This window comes from Pseudochaenichthys georgianus, chromosome 17 (genome assembly GCF_902827115.2).
Source record: "Pseudochaenichthys georgianus chromosome 17, fPseGeo1.2, whole genome shotgun sequence".
NCBI lineage: Eukaryota > Metazoa > Chordata > Actinopteri > Perciformes > Channichthyidae > Pseudochaenichthys > Pseudochaenichthys georgianus.
The window spans coordinates 21,702,386-21,726,760 of NC_047519.1; the positions used below are offsets into that span (position 1 = coordinate 21,702,386).

A 24,375-nucleotide genomic window follows, 5' to 3' on the forward strand; every position below is an offset into this window, starting at 1 on the left:
TGGGCCCTTTAAGCAAGTAAGTGCATAACAAAATATATAATGGTTCTTCAGCCTTATGAATTATTAATATGTGCTTATTTAGCATGTCTTCCATCATTTCTTCTTATGGTCACATATCAGAGCCGAATATATGGCTCTGGGTCACATGCCTGCTGAATATTATCCCTTCTGTTTATTGGAACCACTTCTCCTAAACACTTCAGTGGTCAGGGTAATAGGTTCACTTTAGGGCATTACATATGAATGAGTTTCAGAAGTGAAGTACGGGCTACAACTGTTACAATCGTGACCTGGGTATTTCTCCTTACTCCAGGCCTGCATTGTCCAATCAAACGGTGGCATTTCCTTCACGTCACGTATTATATTTTTCAGTGGGTGGAGAAGCGGATTTGAACTTTGAGTCGTGTCTGTCTGCAGACTGCAGCAACAAGCAGCAGCTGGGAGACGAGGAGGAGCAAAGAAAGTGTTCAGTTGAGGATTTACCACGACTGTCAGCGACGTTTAGGATATGTCGTTCATTCTACTGAAGAAAAAGAAATTTAAATTTAAAGTAGACTTCGACTTGGAGGAATTGTCCTCTGTTCCCTTCGTAAACGGAGTTTTATTCTGTAAAGTGAGACTGGTAGATGGAGGCTTTGCCGAAGAGTCGTCTCGGTAAGAATGTTTTTTCTATTTATAGCCACGGTTCCCTGGTTGTTCCAACATGCTAAAATTACTTTTAGGTTGAGCTTGTTTTTAGCCATTTTTAAGTCCGTGTTCAGGTTTATATGGACATTTTTTAAACATTTATTGTCACGGGTTTGCTCCTTTGTTGGCAACAGCATTCCCTGACTTTCAACGATCAACGTTAACTTGGTTATGTGTTGTTAACGTTGACTAACAGTAGCTAGGTTAACGCTAACTAACTAATACTTCAAGAGTTTACAATGTGCTGCTGAGCTGCTGTGTTAGGAGATATAGCCCTACAACCAGGAAGATGAGATTTACACAATATTAATAGAGCCAGAGCTCGCTAATTTGTTAAAAAATATAATGTAGGGTTATGTTTCAATCGAAGGAAGTGAATGTGTGTTCCGTTAACTTATGTACACTGTTGATCAAAGTAGTTGCTAAGCAACAAGTAGATACTGTGAGTGAGACTGCAGTAGCCTACAGTATTTACTAGTGTTGGAAGAAGTACTCAAATCCTTTACTTTAAAATGAGAAATACTATGGTCCTAAAATACTCCATTACAAGTAAAAGTCCTGCTTTTAAAATGTTACTTAAATGTACAAAAGTATAAGCATCAAAATGACCCGTTTCAGAACAATATAAAGAACATGATTTTTTATCATATTATTGTTATTGTATAATCCTGTTTTTATACATGTAAGATCATTTTAGTATGGTAGTTTGTGAGTGTTGACCAAATGTAGGCCTAGATACTTGAAATACTGTGTAGTACTAAAGTAGCCTACTGCTTTATACCATATCAGCATATCATGTGTTTTATATGTACAAAGTAACTGGTAACTGAGTGTCAAATACATGTAGAGTGGAAGTATAAAGGAGCATGAAATAGAAATACTCAAGTAAAGAACAAATATGTCAAAAGAAGTACAAAACTTGAGTAAATGTACTTTTTTTCACTTTTCACCACTGCTTACTAATAATAATATTATATTTGGGATTGTGTTCTACAGCAGACTCCTTATAGTGTGTAATTTGTAGCAGGCTCATTTTCTCTTTTAGTCAGTTTTATATATGCAGGGTATCTGATATTACTTGTATGTATGGCAGTTAGAACCAAAGCCTTTTCTTCCAATGAAAGAAGCGCACAAGGTTTGGGGATGGTGTTTATAAGTGTGTGTAACGTTACTGTAGCATTTAAATGAGTCACTATGGAAAGAAAGACAGGCATAGCACATGTCTAACCCTCATTGCTTTGCCATGGTTACTCTCTGTTTCCAAACACTGTGTCTCACTTTTACCCTACTCCAACCACAGCTGCATCCTCTGTTTTGAATACAAGCAAATTGTCAATCTTGTGTGCGGTATAGGGGCGAACGGAAATTCTTATTTTCACATAATTCCTATTTACAATTGTTATTTTCCTCCAATGCCTGTTTTATTCTGAAACATCCAAATGTCAAGTGAGAATTGGACTAACATCACAGCACACATTTAGATCCTGAACAGGTGGAATAAGCTGATGTTTTCGAGTGAATAATCATCTAATAGGTTTTGAGGGGATAACTCAAGGTGTAAAAATGGAGCATTTCACTAAATATAATTTTAGTGTATATATATTCCTAAAAAAAAGATATAATCTTTCTCTTTCTTGATGCTCTGCGTCATACAATTCGATGGTAAACTATCATAAATCTGAAAGAGTTGGGATATATATTTGTTTGTTAATCATTATGCCTTTGTGTTTTTGTTTCTGTATGAAGAAGTGTTTCTAAATGTGTTATCTCTCACAGGGAGCAAGTCCAAGCCAACTGTGTACACTGGAGGAAGAGATTTTCCTTTGTGTGTAAGATGAGTGCCAATGCTGGAACAGGTGTACTCGACCCCTGTTTGTGCCGGGTGTCTGTGCGCAAGGTACAGGACATTTTCTCTGCCGTCAAGCTCTATTTTGTTGACACCACAAAAAGACATAGTGGCAATTTTCCAAAACAGAGTCCAGATAGTTAACTGTGAATGTGCTAAGAAATGTTTATGTAACCTACATGAGACCAGGAGCACTGTTAATGTGTAACCATACAAGCTTGGTGCAGCCAGTGGTTATTCTACAACGACTCATATATATATATTTTTTAAATGTAAACAGTATATAACTTTCCCTTTTTGTCATTTTAGGAAGTGAAGGGTGGAAAGACCTTTGCAAAGGTAAGGTGTTCTTGAGTCTGTTGACCATTTTGTTGTAAACATAGCCGCTTACGGGCCAGATATCCATTAGAGGAGTCTTATCATAAAATGTATGTGATAAAAGTCGGCCTCTATGTGTGAAGGTGACCATAAGTGAGGTGAGTCTCACAATGAATGTTTTTATTTCTAGCTTCCGGCTTTGGTTACTGATTGCAACATCTCTAAATCAAAACTAAGGCTCTGTTAACCAATAACTTAAATGATGAGAAGAATTAGTTTGTCTGCTTTCTCAGGAATGTAAGGTCCCGTCGCATGTGGTGTGTTTCTAAAAACCTATGATGGGCTGGATTTTTTTTAAACAAATACTACTGTATGTTTTATAGGATGATGCTGTATGTACAGATACCTTGTTAGTGTTCACACTTTAACAGAGATCACACTGTTGTAACTGCTTGGTCTTTATACCCCTGTGCAGCTGGGCTTTGCTGACTTGAACCTGTCTGAGTTTGCTGGGTCTGGCAGCACCACACGACGGTGTCTCCTAGAGGGATACGACACCAAGAACACCAGACAGGACAACTCAATTCTAAAGGTGTGGTAGTGTTTAAACGCAAAGCTCCACGATCCTCCGTTCAATATTGTTTGAAATGGAATTAGAAGTCTCTCCCACGCTGGCAATGTTCTGCTAAAGTCCAAGCTTTTAGAAAAGCATAGAAAAGCCTAAAACCTGTTCTTGCTCAACTGTGCCACTCTACATGAAGTCATCCATTCCTGAGTTCATCAGTAGAAGATGACAAAACGTTGGATTTATGTACTGAGTGGAGCCGTGGCATGCCCCGACAGTTGATGCTACACATGTCTGAGCTTGTGATCTATAAGCTGCCTGAGCCATGGGAATGCATTTTAGACATTCCTCCAATGGACTAACATTTCACAACATTTCATTCCAACCCTTTGTTAAAAGTAACCCTCGTAAACCACACTACGTCGTAGCTTTTTCCCCATCTTACAAATACAGATGCTTGTCAGCCTAAAACCAACATATTTTGTTCTGTTTACAGGTTGTCATCACCACACAACTTATGTCTGGAGACCCCTGTTTTAAAACGTAAGAGCTCCTTTTAACCATATTATACATCATTACTCATAACACTGGAGACGTGTCTGTTATGTTGATTGTATTTGTGGTCAAAAAGGAAGTATGCCTCTGCATCCGACTACAGAGGAAACTGTTCTCGTCACGTCCTGTCTGTCATCAAAGTGACCCAATACTGATGTCTTATATCACATCGATTTCAAATAATTTAATGATAAATAAAAATACTGAGTTGTCAGAGTTATCAGATGCTTATCTGAGAGCTAATAAACCCTCAGTCAGACATTGATGTGCCTAACCCTGATAGTGAACAACAGCTGATGTGTGATCAGCTCAGCCCAGATGGTTTTTTCTCTGTACGTAGAGATGTTTGTCAAAGACATGATGTAACAACACTCTCCTGCCAATGTGCAAGCTGTTAACTTTCTATAACCAGTCTTTCCCTGTTACTACTCCCTCTCAGTGTAATAGTAGACACACTGCTGCCTAGGAGATGTCTCAAGTGTAATCTTAATAGCAGGGCTAGTCATTCAGCCCACGGGGTGTTAGTCATCGTGTGTGTGTGTGTGTGTGTGTGTGTGTGTGTGTGTGTGTGTGTGTGTGTGTGTGTGTGTGTGTGTGTGTGTGTGTGTGTGTGTGTGTGTGTGTGTGTGTGTGTGTGTGTGTGTGTGTGTGTGTGTGTGTGATGAAACAAAGGAGATGACGCTTTTGTTTTTTATGATTTGCTGACTGTCCGCCCTCATCCCTTTATTTAGCGTAGCACATATGTGGGGTTTCCCGTGATAAGGTCCGGTATATAAAGTAATCCTATATCTGTCCACAATACCACATATGATACGATATTGTCAAATCAAGTATAAAATGTTTCTTGCATCACAGCAGCTCAATTTGCAAAATGAACAATATTAAGACAAGGAACCAAACAACCCAGTGTTCTTGTTACTTTAGTTATAGGCAGGTCACCCTTGAAAAAGAGATCTTTTAATCTCAAGGGGCTTTCACCTGGTTAAATAAAGGCTACAAATAACAAACAATAGGGTCATTGTGTTTTGCCTGTGAAGATTTTGATATTGCATTTAACAAGATTGTATGCTATCCACTCATCAGTATAGGTACAACATGCCCAGGTACAGGTTTAGTAAACTTAAGGAGCACGAAAAGAGTCTAAATGAAGGTTTTCTACATAAACCAGAGTGATTTGGTCAGCACTATAGATTTTGAAGGAGTCGATCCCAGAAAATCACTGTGCATTCTGTATTCTGTAACTTAAAGTCACCAAAGTCCATAACTGTTGGTCCTTCATGTGGGCTTTAATCAGACTATGGTCCGATAACTGTGTCTAACATAAGAGCATTTGAAGGAGCTGCTTTCTAACAACACTGAGCGATGCTTGTTACACCACCCTGCTCCTCAGTAACATCACTCTCTCTCATGTTCCCTTTAGTCCCCCGTCTACTGCCATGACCCTGGGAAACCCACAGGCTGAAGCAGAGTGTCTTCTTGAGGACAGGAAGGGAGGGGACGTGCACATATTCCATTCACTAACTGGTACACACTCTAAAGAGTTTTCTGCCAGGTTATCATTTTAGTTTCTATGTTCTTGACAGAAGCAAACAAGCAGCTATCGTTGTCAACACTTTTGAAATGGTCCTTTAAAGAGCCATAGTCAACAGTAACAATTTTAAATGAATTCAATGTTCTTTTTCACAAGCCTATGATGATTTACCAAAGATGTGACTCCACTAGGTTTTTTGTTTACCTCAAATAAGAAAAATGTCCTCTGAATATAAGTTGTAGCTGTGTCATCTTGTGATTTTTAGTTTCACCACTGAGTATTTGTGTCTTTTATCATTTAGGTTCTACAGTTAAGTCCGTTTCTGTCCCAGAGGAGCTGGTAGCGTACGGCCATTCAAGAACACCCAGCTATGCAAGTGAGAAGTCAAAAATCTCAGGTACCAATCCAGGGACACATAATATATTATTCCCATAAGCCACTTTTTAACCACACCAGATACACAAATCACTGGCATGACCTTAATGTTTTCACTCTCTCCTTACCTTTAGGTTACAGTTCAAATCACTCCAGTTTAACAGATCTGTGCCATCGGAGGAGCGGGTCAGGGGGTTCTGCCTCCACAGGCATCGGCAGCATCCTGGAACCCAGTGACCAGCAGGGGGAGAGCAGGATGACTCCCCCCGCCTGTGCAACCTGTCAACATGCATCTGAACACCCCTCTACCCCAGCTAAAATTCATAGGTAAAGTTTTTTCCCCTTTTTATTTTCAAACCTTTATTTTCCAAACTGCTTTCCATAATGATCATTGTGAACAAACCTTGGTAACGGTTTTTATGACCCACTAAATATATTGTATATTTTCCTTATGCAGCACATTTGTGTAATATTCCACTCTTTGTCTGTTTCTACATTAGACATCCAGTCAAGCAGAACTCAATGGAGAATCAGCTGAAGAGAGTTGATGCCACCAGGGTGGATGCTGATGACATAATAGAGAAAATCCTGCAGAGCCAGGATTTCAGCAGCGGTTTCTTGGACTCCAGTGCAGAGGGTGTGTACATCTAATCTGTGATTTAGTGGACCTATGCAGGCGGACTTAGAAAGTTGCCTAACATCCTGCTGGTGGGATCAAATTACTTTGGGGTGTTGCAATGTTACAACGTGACGTCTTTAACCTGTTAAGCCCTGAGCCTGTTTTTCAGGTCTCAGACTCGAAAATGACATTCCCAAACAAATCAATCAAAATCAAAGTCAGAATCAATATAGATGTTTTTTATTTTAAACATTATATTTAGGAGCCAATAGAATCGAAGGGGAATCGTCCCGCACACACTCATGTTAAAAAAACAAAATGGCGTCTTCGCGCAAGCAGTTTTGCTCCAGAGCGAAGCTGTCTCTAGGTTTGACATCTCAAAACCGAAAAGCTGATTTATTTCTGATGGATTATCAGAAATCATTCAAAGTGACACAGACACATTGGATTAACCTATGGATTAACTTCAGCATCGTTTTAATGCCATTGAAGACCACTTTTGACCAGACTACCACACAGGTGAGCCATTTTGCCGTTTTTGGCTAACTAGCGCCATATGTTTGATGTGTGTTCTTGTTATTATCTCCGAGAGTTCGTATCATTGAGTGATAATGAGGGTACCCATCGATTCTGTGTCCCCTCACGATGTGAAACGATCGGTTGAGATGTGCAGCAAAGATAAATAATAAGGTTTTGTGAGTGAATTTCTGTGCAGTCATCTGTTAGCATTTTTCGCTCGTTGCTAATTCAGAGGCTCAGCGTTAGCATTGTGGGTTTTTTTTTGAAAAAAAAATTAAAATGATCAGTTGGATGAGTTTCTTCCCATCCATCCATCTTCTCCCGCTTATCCGTGGTCGGGTCGCGGGGGTAGCAGTTCCAGCAGAGAGCCCCAAACTTTCTTTTCCCTGGCGACATCAACCAGCTCTGACTGGGGGATCCCAAGGTGCTCCCAGGCCAGCGAAGAGATATAATCCCTCCACCTGGTCCTAGGTCTACCCCTTGGTCTCTTCCCAGCTGGATGTGCCTGGAACACCTCCCTAGGGAGGCGCCCAGGTGGCATCCTAACTAGGTGCCCGAACCACCTCAACTGGCTCCTTTCGACGCGAAGGAGGAGCGGCTCAACTCCGAGTCCCTTCCGGATGACCGAACTTCTCACCTTATCCCTAAGGGAGACACCAGCCACCCTGCAAAAAGCAGTGGTGCAATCCTTAGTCCACCGAACCGCAGACCCCCTCCCCCACGACTACGCCTCGAAATCCGATCCATGTATATTACAAACAGGATTGGTGACAAAGCGCAGCCCTGGCGGAGGCCAACCCTCACCGGAAATGGGTCCGACTTACTGCCGAGGACCTGGACACAGCTCTCGCTTTGGGAGTACAGAGATTGGATGGCCCTGAGTAGAGACCCCCTCAACCCATACTCCCGCAGCACCTCCCACAGTAACTCCCTGGGAACTCGGTCATACGCCTTCTCCAAGTCTGCAAAACACATGTAGACCGGATAAGCGTACTCCCAGGCTCCCTCCAGGATCCTTGCGAGAGTAAAAAGCTGATCCGTCGTTTCACGACCAGGACGGAATCCGCATTGTTCCTCCTCAATCTGAGGTTCGACAATCGGCCTGACCCTCCTTTCGAGTACCTTTTTTAGAGTAAACTTTCCCGGGGAGGCTGAGTAGTGTGATGCCTCTGTAATTGGCACACACCCTCTGATCCCCCTTTTTAAAAAGGGGAACCACCACCTCGGTCTGCCACTCCTTCGGTACTGTTTCCGACTTCCACGCAATGTTGATGAGACGTGTCAATCATGACAGTCCCTCAACACCCAGAGCCTTCAGCATTTCTGGGCGGATCTCATCCACCCCCGGGGCTTTGCCACTGTGGAGTTCTTTGACGACCTCAGTGACCTCCCCCCGGGAGATTGGGGTTGTTCCCCGTCATACTCCAGCTCTGCCTCTAACATAGAGGGTGGAGTTGTCGGGTTCAGGAGTTCCTCAAAGTGTTCTTTCCAACGCCCGAACACTCCCATCAGTTGAGGTCAACAACGTCCCATCCTTACTGTACATAGCTTGGATGGTTCCCTGCTTTCCCCTCCTGAGGTGTCGGACAGTTTTCCAGAACAACTTTCGTGCCCCCCGAAAGTCCTTCTCCATGTCTTCTCCGAACTTGTCCCACACCCGATGCTTTGCCTCGGCCACGGATGAGGCTGCTGCCCTTCGGGCCTGTCGGTACCTTGCAACTGCCTCGGGAGTCACCCGGGATAACAAATCCCTGAAGGCCTCCTTCTTCAGTCGGACGGCTTCCCTGACCACCGGTGTCCACCAGGAGGTTCGAGGGTTACCGCCCCTTGAGGCACCTAGGACCTTGAGACCACAGCTCCCCGCCGCGGCTTCGGCAATAGAGGCTTTGAACACCGACCACTCTGGTTCAATGTCCCCAACCTCCACAGGAATGCCCGAAAAGCTCCGCCGGAGGTGTGACTTGAAGGCCTCCTGAACTTGGGCCTCCTCCAGACGTTCCCAGTTCACCCGAACTACACGTTTGGGCTTACCAGGTCTATCCAGAGGCTTCCCCCGCCACTCGACCCAACTCACCACCAGATGGTGATCAGTTGACAACTCCGCCCCTCTCTTTACCCGAGTGTCCAAAACATACGGCCTCAGGTCCGATGATACGATAACGAAATCGATCATGGACCTTCTGCCTAGGGTGCTCTGGTACCACGTACACTTATGAGCATCCTTATGTTCGAACATGGTGTTTGTTATGGCCAATCCATGACTAGCACAGAAGTCCAGTAACAAACCACCACTCCGGTTCAGATCAGGGGGGCCGTTCCTCCCAATCACGCCCCTCCAAGTGTCTCCATCATTGCCCACATGTGCGAAGAGTCCCCTTCAGGAGCCCCATACAGGACTCTTTCCAGGGTCTCCAAGAAGGCCGTATACTCTGAACTGCTGTTGGGTGCATAAGCACACACAACAGTCAGAGTTTTCCCCCCCCATAACCCGCAGGCGTAGGGAGGCGACCCTCTCGTCCACTGGGGTAAACTCCAACAACGAAGCACCCAACCGGGGACTTGTGAGCGGGGACGTGCACAGACATTTGGAAGGGCTATTGCTCTAAACTGGAAAAAGGGCCTCCCCCCGAAAAAAAACATAAGACCTTTTTTTTTAATGTAAAATAAACCAAATGATTATTACATCAACTACATTGAACAGTAATTCACATCTCATAACAAAATAAGCTAAGACGACTACTTGCATTCGGTGACTTAATTTCAAAAATGAAAATCAGGGACATTTTTTGTTTTGCGGTCCATATCTCATTAAAATATCTAATGTTAGTAACTATTAAAGACAAAATGGGGACAATTCTGTTCTAATGTAGTTTGATCATTGTAACTGCTGTGCAGTCCAGACATACTGATAAAATAGGGCCTCTAACCAGGGGTTAAATTGGGCCGGGGCTGTTCGGGGCTGTCCGGGGCTCAGCCCCGGCACATAGGACGATGCTCTGACGTCATCGCCCTCGCTCATTTGTTTAAGCCATAATGTCAAAACATCTCTCGTTCTTAATATAGACTTTATTTAGGGTCGATATGTGTTGACTTTAAAATTTAAAATAGCAGATCTCTGTGACAGGATATAGTTTTTCCGCTTAGTGAACGTGTGTCTCTGCTCCGATCAGGAGCTGCAGCACCGTGTGTGTGTGTGTGCCGGAGCCCGGTTCCTACACCATCAGGGCCGGTTCTAACCAATTTGCTGCCCTAGGCGAGATTTTAGCTGGCGCCCCCCCCTGCCAGAAAATCGTTCAGTAGAACAAATAAAAGTTTCCAAGGAATACACAATAGATTATATAAAAAATAAATGAAAAATCTCTACAAAAGACCAATGCACTACAAAAACAGAAACGTATTGACATAGGTCATATACATCAAAAAGGCTTCAAATGTATTCAGTATTATATGATCATGTTTTAATTGGGGTGAGGACATCACATCCTCTAGGGGGGTCCAGGGGTATGCCCCCTCCGGGAAGAAATGTTTGAACATTTAAAGTAACATGCTTCAATCTGGTGCACTTAGAGCACACATTACTAGAGACCTGATCTAGGGGGTACAACTCTAACGGCCCGTCCACACAGTGGCGTGCGTTGAAGCTTCCTGGCGGGCGTGTCTGAAACTCAACCAACAACCAATCACATGAAACTCCTGCCCCTGACATACAAGCAGCGGTTTGATTGGCTAGACTAGAGCTTGTACTGTCATATGATTCGATTGGCTGACGCTTCTGCCGTGGCTTCAAAACTTGAACATTGCTCAACTTTTGCAGCGAGCCACGCCAGCAAAGTGACGTCACCCCATTCAAAGTGAATGGTGAAGCTTTCAAAGCACGCCGCTGTGTGGACGGGCCGTAAAACACCCATATGAAAAAGATTGGTTTACATTTTAATAATCAAATAAGTATGTGAACATAACCAATGACCTACCATAGCCAATAGCAAATAAATGCAACTTATTTTATTTTTGTTGTTCATTCATATTTTATTTTACCTAGTTAACATTTATTTATGCATATTTTTGTATCTCAAGTTTTAAACGATATTTTTGGTTTACTGTCCTATAGTATACATTGAAATGATTTCAAACCTGTTTACCCCAATAATTATAAAAGAGTGCCTTGGAAATATTTGTTTACATAAATTGCATTTATATCTCTCGCTCGATCCCACACCCACTTTGGCTGTGAGCTGCGGACGCCTGATAAGCCAACACCCCCCACTTCCATCACTTACAGCGCTCATCGTACAGGGGAAATGAAAAGTGTAACCGGGGTGAAAAGGGTGTTACCTTGACTTAATTATGAATGTTGTTACATCAAGGCCGAAAATTAGGATGAGCGCAAACAGTCAAAATGTTTCCCCCCCCCCAGATCTGGCGCCCTAGGCGACCGCCTATGTCGCCTATGCCAAGAACCGGCCCTGTACACCATGCTAAATGTATGTCTGCATAAAGCTGAGTTATGATCGGTCATAATAACACAGAATTTGGTGATGATTAAATTGTTTACAGTGAGATTTACTCCCATACTTTTGGCCATACTCACGCAGCCCTACAAATGAATTGAGATTTCCACACAAATGTTCTTTAGCAAGTGTGCAGAGCAGTGTTGATTTAAAAATGCAATTTGAAGGTTGGATATTTGTAAACCTTTTTTTGTGTATATATATTGATAATTTAAGATATAAATGAATTCCAGTTTATTTGTAGTACTTTCTATTTTTATTGTGACATTTGGTGCATTTGATACAGATAATGGAGCAGTTGCCTTAAGGGCCACAGTGTAGGCCTATATCCCTTAAGGTCAAATAATGAGATCCTCGACCTCCGCCCCCCCCTCCTCTCGCACCCCCCCCCCCCACATATCAAATCCCAACTTAACCCCTGCTTCTAACTAATTAGGCTACCTTAAATAAACTCACTAATTAATTAAACCAGTTCAATACACATTATTCTTATTCTTATCATTATGAGCGCAGCCAGTAACGGTAAGGTATCTAATTACTTATTTATTTAGTATTCTGTAACTTAATAACAGAGATGGTCAAACTAAAGTGGTAGAGACATGGCAGAAATCCTACAATGAAGCGGGACAGTGAAGTATTCACCCATGAGAGGGCGATCAAGAAAAGAGAGCGAGCGGCCCCGTTGAAGGAGTTTACAGATGAAAAGACACACAATCACAACAAGTAGGCTATATTTAGGTGTTTTTTTGTAAATAACCAACGGTATCAAGAGGAAGTAAAGTCCCCTGGTTTGTCCCTTATTCCCTAACTGCCATGAGACAACTCAAAATCAAGTTTCCAAAATCCCACACTGAGGTGGTCTTAACACATCGGCAGATGACAGCGCTGACAAAGTGTGTTTCCCGCAGCGAGACGCTACTAATTGTGGGCTTATCATGTTGATTCGGCCACAACAGAAAAAATAAAAATAAACTCTCGCTCTCTCCAGAGGGGCAGGTCAGCCAAAAAGGCCAAACGGGCCGTTGCCCTGGCAACATTAGCCCGTACCTGTGCACGTCCCTGCTTGTGAGTATCACACCTTGAGCAACTCTGGAGAAGAATAGAGTCCAACCCCTATCCAGAAGTAAGGTTCCAGAGCCGACGCTGTGCGTAGAGGCGAGCCCAACCAGATCCAACTGGTAACGCTCCACCTCCCGTACAAGCTCCGGCTCCTTCCCCCCCAGAGAGGTGACGTTCCATGTTCCCAAAGCCAGCTTCTGTCGCTCGGGTCTGGTCCGTCGAGACCCTCCGCTTCCACTGCCACCCTTCTGGCAGCGCACCCGACCCCATCGCTGTTTCCCGTAGGTGGTGGGCCCGCGGGACGGAGAAGTGGAGGTGTTCCCCACGTTGCCTTTTCGGGCTGGGCCCGGCCGGGCTCCGTGGCAAGCCCGGCCACCAGACGCTCGCAGACGAGTCCTCCTTCTGGGGAGTTTCTTCCCGTTACATGGATATAAAACATTCATAGTTTATTAAATGAACATGCCCTCAGACACTGTTTTCTGCAAGATATTGCAGGAGGCCCCCGGAACCGGGGTCTCTCGGGCTTAACAGGTTAAGTACTTCCTTCAATGGATTAAAAATGATTAAATGTTTATGGTGGCAAACCATAAAATGGAAGCCAAATGGAACAATACCTTAGTTACCTTCCATTTTAAGTATTATAGTTTATTTGATAAAGGGTTCAAGTATTAAGATTGAATATCATTTATATGAATACCACAAGGACAGTTTAACCTCACTGATAGGCAAGCACACACTGTGTCTGCCCCCTGTCTTTAACGCCATTGAGACTGATGTTGCATACATTTTTTATGTGAAAGTGTATCTTTTGAGTTTGTTTCTTAACCATCAACTATTACCCTGAATATTCTTCAAAAGGTCTGACTCAGACTAGCTACTACATCCCCCTAATGTGTATGTGTGTGTTTGTGTATTTCTGCAGAGGAGGGGCTAAGCTTGTTTGTTGGTCCTGGTGGGAGTACAGCCTTGGGAAGCCAGCACATGAGGTGGGTTGTTATGTAATTGTGGATTGTTGGTGCTACAAAGCAGACATTAACTACTTATCTAAATTCATTTCAAATGTGCTGAATGGGGACCCGAATGAGGAATATACTCATCATGCGTTGAATGCTCTTTCAGTTTCACATCATAATCTTAGTTCTACATATAAAAGCCCCTTCATTTCCTGTCATGTAACACATTGCACATTCTCTTTCAGGGTTGCAGCTGGAGCCTTTGAGCAGGTGGTAATCAAGCGCTAGGCTTTAGGAAGCATGTGACTGTCAAAGGGTGCCATGTTACACTGAAGCGGGAGGACACAAGACTGGAGAGTTGTAGAGGTGCCATCAGAACTTGATCCTGCCTCACTCCAGGAGATTTCATTTCTCCAAGGCAGTTCTCTGCATCTGACCTACAGTGTCTGTAGACCAGACGAGCTCCCTAGTGTTCAAGAAGTGGAGGTGAAGGCCACATACATTTTGAACATCTTGGTGCTGGGGTAACTAATGTACTGACATTTATGTGGGTGTTCTTTTATGAAAACTGAAAGGTTTAAGTACTGTAATTCAACACATATTGTTCACCCATCTTGGTGAGCTTTAAGCTGTAAGGGGTTTCTCTGCTATTAAAAAAAAAAACTTTGCTTATGGTTGATTTGTATTCCTCAGTTTAATTGTATTGTGTTTGGCTGGAGGGGGGACTTAGTCGGTTCCTTACATGTCCCATACATCTAAAGTAGTACACATCTGACATTGTGACATTTAAAGTGGTGGAGAGATGACTGCTATTTAAATACCATGATCTTTTGATGGTATGATTTCTATTTGTCTGAGCATGTGCCTTTGTCTGTTGTCTTTGAAGCGATTAATTTATTTTTTATCAGAGATTTCGTAAATATATATTTGCTGCCACTTAAGAAGTGATATCTAAACTATGTAGCCTACATAATGAAAGTCATATGTGTAAAGCCCACAATGTTTTTTAAGATATCTATAGTTTGTTTTTTTAAATGTTTTATTTCAGGCCAAATAAATCATACATTTCGAAAAAAATTGCTCTTTGTGTAACCTTTTGTTCTACTGTCTTTTTGCAGTAGGGATGCCATAGAACATTTTACACAACATTAAAATAAACGTTTTGATACTTTTGCAATTTTTTCTTCATCTTCTAGGCAATTATTTATTCCAGAGTCCATGGCACATTTGTAATATTTGTTTACACTTTAAAATTAACAAATTACATAAAATAACCAAAAGACAGAGCATTTAACATTAAGGGGATACCAGACAACTAACTCAATGAGATGTATATATTGATATTATTACCATGTAGTATAACACGCCATATTAAATATGTAAATATCACGAAAATGGAAGCTTAACCCTTCTCTTGCGTTAGGTCATTCGTACCCCCCTTCCCAGGGGCGGACTGGCCATTGGGAATACCGGGAGTTTCCCCGGTGGGCCGGTGCTGTGTGTGGGCCGGAGGGCCACAAAAAAAAAAAAAAAAAGTTTATAAAAAAAAAAAAATCTTTTTTTTTTGCCTGAATCCTACCGGCCCACATTTGTAAGTGTTCCGGCCACTCCCTTTTTTTTTTGCTTACCTAAATCCTACCGGCCCACATTTGTAAGTGTTCCGGCCCAGCCCAGCCCAGTGGGGTGTGGCCAGGGTTGGGTTGTAACGGAATACATGTAACGGTGTTACGTAATCAGAATACAAAAATCAAGTAACTGTATTCAGCTCGCGTTACATTTGAAAAACGAGTAATCTGATTACAGTTACTTTCGTAAACCTGAAGTGAATACATTTTTATTGGAATTATTGGTGGAAAGATTTCCTCACAACATTTAATATTCATTACTAAAGGTACAGCCAAATCATCACAGCGCACAAAACCGCGCAGATGGACCAAAGGGGAGAGTTTGAAAAAAATGTGCGGGTCCGCTCAGTGAAACAATAACAACGTAACATGGAGGAACAAAAGTCTGCGTTTAAATCGTGTTTGTGTGTGTGTGTGTGTGTGTGTGTGTGTGTGTGTGTGTGTGTGTGTGTGTGTGTGTGTGTCGAGGTGTGTGTGGTTAAAAACACATCAGCCACACCACTCTTTAGCCTTTCTAATGATTCTGAAGGTAAACACAGTGAAGGCCGTGCGTGAAAGGCACTGCGCGCTCCTCTTCTCAGAGGCGGAGTTAACCCTCCCGCTGCCTCCTGGTGCTGCAGAGATTTCATGAAGTGAAGGAGGTTTTCCTTCTATAAAACAGCTGCGGGCAGCAGATACTGTGAGAGTCACAGACATGAATACATCGATCAAGGCAGACTGGTGCACACACTCTCCTGTTTTGCCAATCCGGTGCTTAAACAAATATAGCTCTACACCCCTGGCCGAAATGTCCTTAAAATGAAGTCCGAGTTCGACATTTTAATTAATGTCCTGCCAACACTGGCAGGACAGAAGGCCCTTTCTAAGCCATGTCCTCACATCCCAAGCTGCATACCCAAAAAGTGTATTATGTTGTTACAACAGGGTTCAGGGGGAGTGGCTGTACGGCTGTACCCGTAGGATAGAAAAGGGGGAAGTGCCTGTCTGGTGCCTTGCTCAAGGGCACCACGGCAGGAGGTGAACTGGGAACTCTCCAAGTAGAAGTCCACACTCCAAATAGGTCTGGTCGGGGACTTGAACCGGCGACCCTACGGCTCACAGTCCAAGCCCCTACTGACTGCCATAGATTTAGTCCCTAATTTTGCTCTCAAAATGGACCAGATTGATGCATTTAACTTCAACATTTAAAAACAAATCTTCCCGGGGGAGCTTACCCCCGGACCCCCCTAGAGGAGGTGAGGTCCACCACCTGCCCACACCCCCTGTTAAATTGTCTCACCCACATTGAGGATGCTTCCTACGCCCATGTTTTATTCCATGTGTCAAGTGAGGCAAATTGGGTCAAAATGTTATTGCATCAATGATCTGTTAACATTAAAATCACTAAATATATGCTGTAACTATTTTGCTCTAGGCAACTCAAGGGCTCAGGTAATGTGATTACTATATGAATAATTGTCCAAAATAACATAAAATGCATAGGGTTTTTTGTTAAGTAACATACTTTCGTCGCCGGCCGGCCGATGCATGCCGCGCATTAAGTGGGCCTGTCTGTCAATTAATCCCCGGGCCACTTTTTCCCCCCAGTCCGCCCCTGCCCCTTCCCATACTATTTTCGGTCAAAATTGACCGGTGTGTTTTGCACAGTGATATCTCTGGAACCCCTTATTCAATTTTGATGGTTGACATCTCATTTGAACAGTCAAAGCAAGTAGAATCAAGGGGTGACAGACAGAATGACACCAGGGGTGAATTTCCTTTGGCGGTCAATTCTGACCGAAAACATGGGTGTTTGTTTCACTGTTGAATACATCCAGTGTTGGGAAAGTTCACTTTCTACATGAACTAGTTCAGTTCATAGTTCACACATTTTAAAATGAACTAGTTCAGTTCATAGTTCATAATTCAAAATGTTGAACTAAAGTTCATGGTTTCAAAAATGAACTAATTTATAGTTTATAGTTCTTTTTTCAATACGTTGCTGCGAGCTATTATTTGTCTCCTGTACGATGTTAATGGGCCATTTCAATTTTTACAATATCCTCAGAGGGCCGTACAAGTTATTGACCTCTGCTTAAAAAAACTAAAATCACAGCCCATTCATTTCATTCTGTGCAAAGAAAAAGCAACCTCCTAATCCAGATATCTCACCATGACTCGCGTATGCATGCACGTGCAGGGTGTGGCGTGACCACCAACACAGAAAGATATGGACACAAGATGTGTGCAAATGTATTTAGTTTCCTATCCATGTGAACATGGTTTAAGTGGGGGGGACCTAACCTCCTCTAGAGGGGTCCGGGGGGCATGCTCCCCTGGGAAGATTTGTTGCACTTTGAGAGCAACATTAGGAGATCTATGGACACATCTCTCAACACCCAAACACAACTGTAAGCAGATTTTCTTTTAATTTATGGATATTTGACAAATCACTCCCCTTTCAAACTGTATTCTTGTTTATTAATAACTGTCATATAGTATTTTATACCCGTTTACTTTATTCTCTTATTTTTTTTATAACTATAATGATCATATAAAGATGTGCCTTTACCTCACTGGTTGTAGACAAAGCTTCTTATATTCGTTAGCATAGCTAGCTAACCAGATGCTAATGATAACAACACAGTTATTGACTGTCTGATCAGTATGACAGATGAGCAGATCGCCACTGGGCTTTCAACTAAAGACACAGACACGCAGAAACTGCGGCATGTGTATGGACTTATCGGTACTGCAATTTCTGAAGTGCTGGAGTGGCGTTCTGGTGCTCTCCGTCAGAACTGCACCCCTGTCAGTCGAGACATATACCACGTGATGACACGTTAGGCTCATGTTGTGTTCAAGGACCCTGACCTTGGCCAGGAAAAACAGGCACTCGCTTGTTTAATTTTTTTGCGGTCTAGATTTCTTTCATTTTTTTATTTTTTGCGTGTGTTTATAAATTACCTCGAGGGCGGTACCAAATTGTCTCGCGTGCCGTATACGGCCCGGAGGCCGGAGGTTCCCCACCCCTGTCGTAGAGTCTCACTCTGAGCGAGTGCTGCTGCAGCTGCTCTCGGCTTCATCCATACTAATTCATTCATTCATTCAATGCTCGCCGGTTCCACATTGTTTGTTGTGAGGAGTCTGATATATTTAGTATATTTATATTTTAGTGCGACAGCCAGGGGTGACAGGCGCGTACGCGTCACAGGCAGCTTGCTGTTGCCAGATTGGGTGGTTTTCCGCATTATTTTGAAGCCTGTTTACGGTGTGTTTTAACTGGGTTTTCGGCTGAAAGGCATATGAAATCTGGCACACTTTTGAACGCCGTTATAATACAGTGCTGAGAATGAACGCACTTTTGAACGCCGTTATACAGCGCTGAGAATGAACGCGTTCTCAATTACGTTCATCTAGCGGAAATACAGTACGTTCAGTTCACGTTCGCCCAAAATATGAACGCGTTCATGAACGATCGTTCATTAAACGCGTTCAGGTACATCACTGAATACATCACTAAAAAAATCAATGCAAGTGGTGATCATCAATTGTATAAGAGGCCTAGTGTGGAGGATAACATAAGGCATTGAGGCAATTGGATGAAAAACACAATATTTATGATAAAAAACAAAGTCACTCGGTCACTTTTGACCCGAAACGCAAGAGAAGGGTGAAGATCAGTTTAAATCGGCAGGTGGAGTTTCATAATATTGCGATAATTGAATTTCCGGTTTATGCAAAGCAAACATATCAAAGTAAACACGTGCTAAGAAAGATACATTGTGTTAAAAAGCAACTACGACTTACATCTTTTCCATTCACCACATTATATAATAATAACAAACAATATTTACGGAATATACGTTCAGTGATCAATTTCGCAATTGATACACATCGATACGAGGTGCATACATGCTTTTATTTTCCTAACATAAAGCCTGTTGACGCAGCGGTCGTTCGCAGTTCACAGCACTAACGTTCACTTCCGGTTCCCAACGCGCAACGGCAACAGCGCTTTAGCTAGCGTTACAGCAACGGCGGGAAGTTGTGATCGTCAATTAAACAACAAATCAACTACAAGAGAACCGACGGAACTGTTAAATATCGACACTTCACTATGTTATATTGATGGATCTGTAATCGGAAATACGCTAACTGTACACTATCCTGAGCGGCGTGGGATTTAGCTAACATGGCTAACGTCGGAAACCAGCTACCAACACAGGCCGTTAGCAAGCCTGCATCAGGAAAACATGGAAATGTATTGCCCCTGTGGGGCAACGAAAAGACTATGAACCTCAACCCAATGATTCTCACAAATGTGCTGTCTTCGCCGTATTTCAAAGTTCAGCTTTACGAACTTAAGACGTACCATGAAGTTGTGGACGAAATCTACTTCAAGGTACATTTAGCAAATGCTAACCCGCATGCTAGTTAGGTAACCGCCGTACAGTCTATCTAACGTTAAGTAAAGGTAGCGATAGCTATTTACTATAGTGGTCAAATACCAAGGGAAACTGCCACCACAAAGACCTGGTATTATATATCGTAACACAAGTACTCGGGAAGATGTCCGAGTATCTCAAACAATTGCGCACACATACGGGACCTTAATATTTCTATCGGCAACGCCACATTAACTTTTAAGTGAGTTTAAGTTAACTAACGTAAAAACATGGCTGCCGTTATAAACAAAGATTACTTGAATGTTTGTTTTTTATATTTTCAGAAATAGTAAAATGATGAAGATGCTGGTTTGACCGCTTAAAAGCGGCAGGTGGTAGGGGTCTCTGACTGTCAGAGCAGAATAACTGTTCCCTGATACGTTCGTCTGTCTTTATTGACTAAAAGGCCAGTAAAGTATTATGTCAAAGGTTTAAAAAAAAAAAAAATCTATTTTCTAAAATGGCTGTTGTTAATGTACAGCCTTGCTATAAATCAAATCCACCCATCACATGTATGTTTATGTAGCAGTAAATACTTTAAATGAATACCTGTTGCTATCATTGTGTCATTTAAACACTGGCATATATCACTCCAGCTTCACTAACGCTCAGAGGAAGTTGTCAGGACGGGATCCTTCAGATGTGTTTTGGAAGCTCAAATAATGTTTCATGGACACATCAGTGTGTTAACTGTCCTTAAGACTCCTTACATTGTTTTGTATGTCTACAGGTGAATCACGCTGAGCCTTGGGAAAAGGGAAGCAGAAAGACTGCAGGCCAGACTGGAATGTGCGGAGGGGTAAGTGAGAAGTACGTGCTTTTTATATTCCCCATCTTTTCCCCCCTCTACATTTGCCTTTCCAAACTCGAGGATGATGATTTACAAGTATGAAACATTTACAAAATGTATAAGTACTTTCATTGTTGTACTTTAATGCTTAAGTATTGTCCAAAGGTCCGTTTTTGTGAATAGGTTTGCTGTAAATAATATGCAATGATGTGCTTGACAAATATGTCTTTATCCTTGTTAGGTGCGTGGAGTCGGGACTGGTGGTATTGTGTCTACTGCTTACTGTCTTCTATACAAACTGTTTACTCTCAAGCTGACTCGCAAACAGCTGATGGGTCTGATCACTCACTCAGACTCTCCTTACATCAGAGCACTTGGCTTCATGTACATAAGGTAGGTCTTTTTTTGCTGGAGAATTTTTTTTATACTTTGCAAATATTGCTAGATATTTTTGCACATTTTGGTTAAGACATCATGTTGATGGAATTAGAGATGTTTTGTTCTAAGGCAATAGTTTTAGTTAAAAATATAAAAAAGTTAATTGATCGATGATAATATATTTGTTAATTGCCACTATGCTACTAAAATGTATCCATAGTGTATAAGAAACATTTTATTGCAATGTGCTAGTTGCAATGCATTTTTGATGCAGGAGTCAGATCATAAAAAGTTTAACTTAAATTTGTCTGAAAGTGTGTGTGTATAGGTATTATTGATACAGGTCGATAACATCATAAAGTAACTGCAATGTGAATTTGTGATGCAAATTCTCATTATGCTCTGTTTTGTTCAGATACACTCAGCCTCCAGCAGATTTGGTAGATTGGTACGACGGCTTCCTGGATGATGAGGAGGTATGTCACTTCGGGTAATAATTTGATGTTTCTTTCTCTCAAATAAATACCTTGTCAAAAGACACATGTTAAAAGCTCTCCATTTCCCCCCCTTGTGATGCTCATAAACTGATTTTTCACCTTTGCCTTCATTTGGCTTAATTGTCCCCAGTTTCTGTGCTCTAAACCCGAGTAGCTAGGTTACTTGCTCACTGTGCTGCTGCTGATTTTTATCAGGGTAAGTAATGTATACGATGCAAATTAAATCTTTAAGTTAATGTAATGATAAGGCATGCCTTTTAATTTTTTTAGCTTCTATCAGAACCACAAAATGTGGGATAAATAGTAATTTATACACAGTCAAGCGGACATGTATACCCAAACTAATAACACATGTCGACTGTTGCATACATCTATTAGGTATTCGCCATATTTGAAAGGATCAGTGTGTAGGATTTAGTGTAAACTAGTAGTGATCCCTAAAGCATGAAAGACATGTTTTAGTTTGTCCATTCTGGGCTACTGTAGAAACATGGTCGTTGCAAAATGGTGTGCCCTGTGGAAGACGACCTTCACCTTATGTAGTGATAGACATCGTTTCACGAGATTCAACACGACCGAGAAGAAAAGTTAGGAATAATATATTTGATTTCTGCCGTTAAATCTTACATATTGGTCCTTTTTGATTAAAATTATACTTGATACCAGACTGTGCAGCTAGGCCTCCTTCGATGTTCTGTTGCATTATATTTGAACTGATCATATGAAATCCTTCCCAACTGGTTAATTCCCCTGTTTTTTTCTTTAGATGCCCATTGTGCAGCAGGTGAATTGGATATTGTATCTCAGCACTGTTGGGTTGCGTGTGTGAGTGCAAAGCAGCTGTTCCTTACCATATCAAGTCAATAACTCTTCAACTGGTGTGCACTTTGCCTACCTGCTCCAAATCTGTTCTTACACTGTGGGCAATTTGTAAGCGCTTACACCCCCTTAAGAGTCCATTGTGGTCTTGGGAAAGCAACAAAAAGAAGCCATGGCTTATCTTACATTGAGTTTCAATGTTTTCAGGCGCTGCTCTTTCCTTCATTTTCAGTCTGTTTACAGTAGATGCAACCACTTTTGAACTACTGTTATAAACAGATGATTTTAAGAAAAGGGGCGTGCATCCCAAAATAACAGTCCCTTCATTATCAACGCTCACACTGTTAAAACAGCCAGAGTTTAAATGAGGTAAGACTTTTGTTATATTTATAGTTCACTATCCTCTGTAATTGGCAAAGAAAATTCAGCCACATCTGATTGGTTTTGAGAGGTTAAGCTAGATGAACAGAGGTGAAGTTTCAGTACTTGGTCATCACAAAAAATATAATTTGAGGCTATATTGAAACAGCGATCACACATACCTCTGCCCTGCCTGGCTGTGTTAACTGAGTTTTCCTATGGCTCTTTCCCACCGTTTGATTTCAGGAGCTTGACGTGAAGGCAGGGGGCGGCTGTGTGATGACCGTTGGAGAGATGCTGCGCTCCTTCTTGACCAAACTAGAGTGGTTCTCCACTCTGTTCCCCCGCATCCCGGTGCCCGTGCAGAAATCTATTGACGTGAAGATGAAGGCCAGGCCTCGGAAAGTTCCTGTGAAAGAGACGCCGGAGGAGGAACCCGAGGTGGAGGAGCCAGGGAAGCAAGGAGAACAACGCGCCTCCAGGTAACACAATTAAAAGGTTGCCTGTTGCAAACTCTTGCCATGACTCTCTTTACTCTAATTCTTACTTATGTTATCTGTATGACCAGAAAGTGTAATTGCTTGCTCTGTTTTTTGTCAGGACACCAAAACAGACACCAAGTCCAAAAAAGTCCCCCAAACGGTCAAGGAGCAGGAGCCACCACCGCGAGAAAGAACGACACGGCCCCAGCTTTGACCGAGAGCTGGAGAGGGAGCGGGACCGCCAGAAGAAAGAGAGGGGGGGCGGAGAGCGAGGGGACAGGGAGAAACGGCGGTCCCGCAGCGCAGACAGAAACCAAGACCGAAGGGAGCGTAGAAAGAGTGGCAGCAGGGACAGAAAGAACGAACGCCGGGACAAAGAAAGAGACGGCGGGGACGACAAGAACAAGAAGAAAGAGAGGGAACACCATAAAGACAGAGGCGTAGAGGGGGAGAGGTCCAAAGATAAAAAGAACAGGGGGGAGACTGATGAGAGGAGGCATAAAGAGGACAGGGAAAGGCACAGAGAAGAGAGGAAGGCCAAAAAGCAGAGCCGCAGTCGAGAGAGGAAGCACAAGAGCGGGGGGGAAGAGAAGAGCAGGAAGAGAGACAGTCGAGAGAGAGACAGGGAGAGGGACGGAGAACAACGCTCTCACAAACGTAGTGGTAGCAAAGACAGGAGCCATCATCAGCGAGAGCCCAATAATGACCATAGTAAACATATTGGACGCAGAAGGAGTCAGAGCACTGAGTAAATGTCACCTGCCAGCAATATTACTACTTCTCCTCTTGTGTTTTCCTCCCCTCTTTTGTACCCAGTTGTTAATTAGAAGAGAAGAATGTCGGCACATTGGACACCTGGAGTTTGTGTCTTTGGCCAATGTCATATTGCTTTACTTTTATGTTTTTCTGCCTTTTTTCACTCTCCATTAGACCTTTGTTAGTCTTCACTTGAAATTTAAAAAGTGGCAAAAATTGCATTTTAATTTTCTATGGTGCGTCTGTTTGCCCTGTGAAGATGTGGATTTGTAAATACCGTTTCAGAGGCCGTCGACACACGATCAGGGGTCTGAGTTGCATTGCATGCTCAGACGGGTTCCCATGGCGCTGAAAGCTCAACTAAGAACTGTCGTTATATCATTTATGCAATGTATAAATAATAACTGTTGTTTTCAGGCAGTACAAAACACATTTCTATAGATTTGAATAAATACACTGCATTTGTCTGGCGAATGACATACAAATTTGAGATTAGCAGCCATGTTGTTAGACAATGACTACACAAAGCAACTCTCTCCATGGTCCTGTGTCGTCAGTCTGAGAATGTTTTAATCCTCTAAGGGCCGTCTGCAAGGGCTCATTTTTACCACACACTGAGCCCTGCCTGTGCTGTGTCTGGGTTATTGCGCTGTTGCATTTTGTTTTCTAATAAAACACTTTTACAAACATGTTCTTAGTCTTGTTT

At 42.5% G+C, this 24,375-nt stretch overlaps 2 protein-coding genes across 2 annotated transcripts; both read left to right on the forward strand.

Moving 5' to 3' along the window:
• Positions 1–391: 391 nt before the first annotated feature.
• Positions 392–14,202, forward strand: LOC117462947 (EEIG family member 2-like). The gene is made up of 11 exons (XM_034105320.1): positions 392–654; positions 2,464–2,584; positions 2,843–2,872; positions 3,327–3,443; positions 3,913–3,959; positions 5,392–5,495; positions 5,804–5,899; positions 6,012–6,204; positions 6,378–6,514; positions 13,505–13,568; positions 13,781–14,202. Exons 1-11 carry the CDS (start codon positions 509–511, stop codon positions 13,821–13,823), a joined length of 1,098 nt encoding a protein of 365 aa, XP_033961211.1. The 5' UTR covers positions 392–508; the 3' UTR covers positions 13,824–14,202.
• A 4,913-nt stretch (positions 14,203–19,115) lies between these two features.
• prpf38b (pre-mRNA processing factor 38B) lies at positions 19,116–24,358 on the forward strand. The gene is made up of 6 exons (XM_034104668.2): positions 19,116–19,544; positions 20,318–20,386; positions 20,619–20,770; positions 21,171–21,231; positions 22,678–22,913; positions 23,032–24,358. The coding sequence occupies exons 1-6, from the start codon at positions 19,335–19,337 to the stop codon at positions 23,663–23,665; spliced, it is 1,362 nt and encodes a 453-aa protein (XP_033960559.1). The 5' UTR covers positions 19,116–19,334; the 3' UTR covers positions 23,666–24,358.
• The last annotated feature ends 17 nt before the right edge of the window (positions 24,359–24,375 follow it).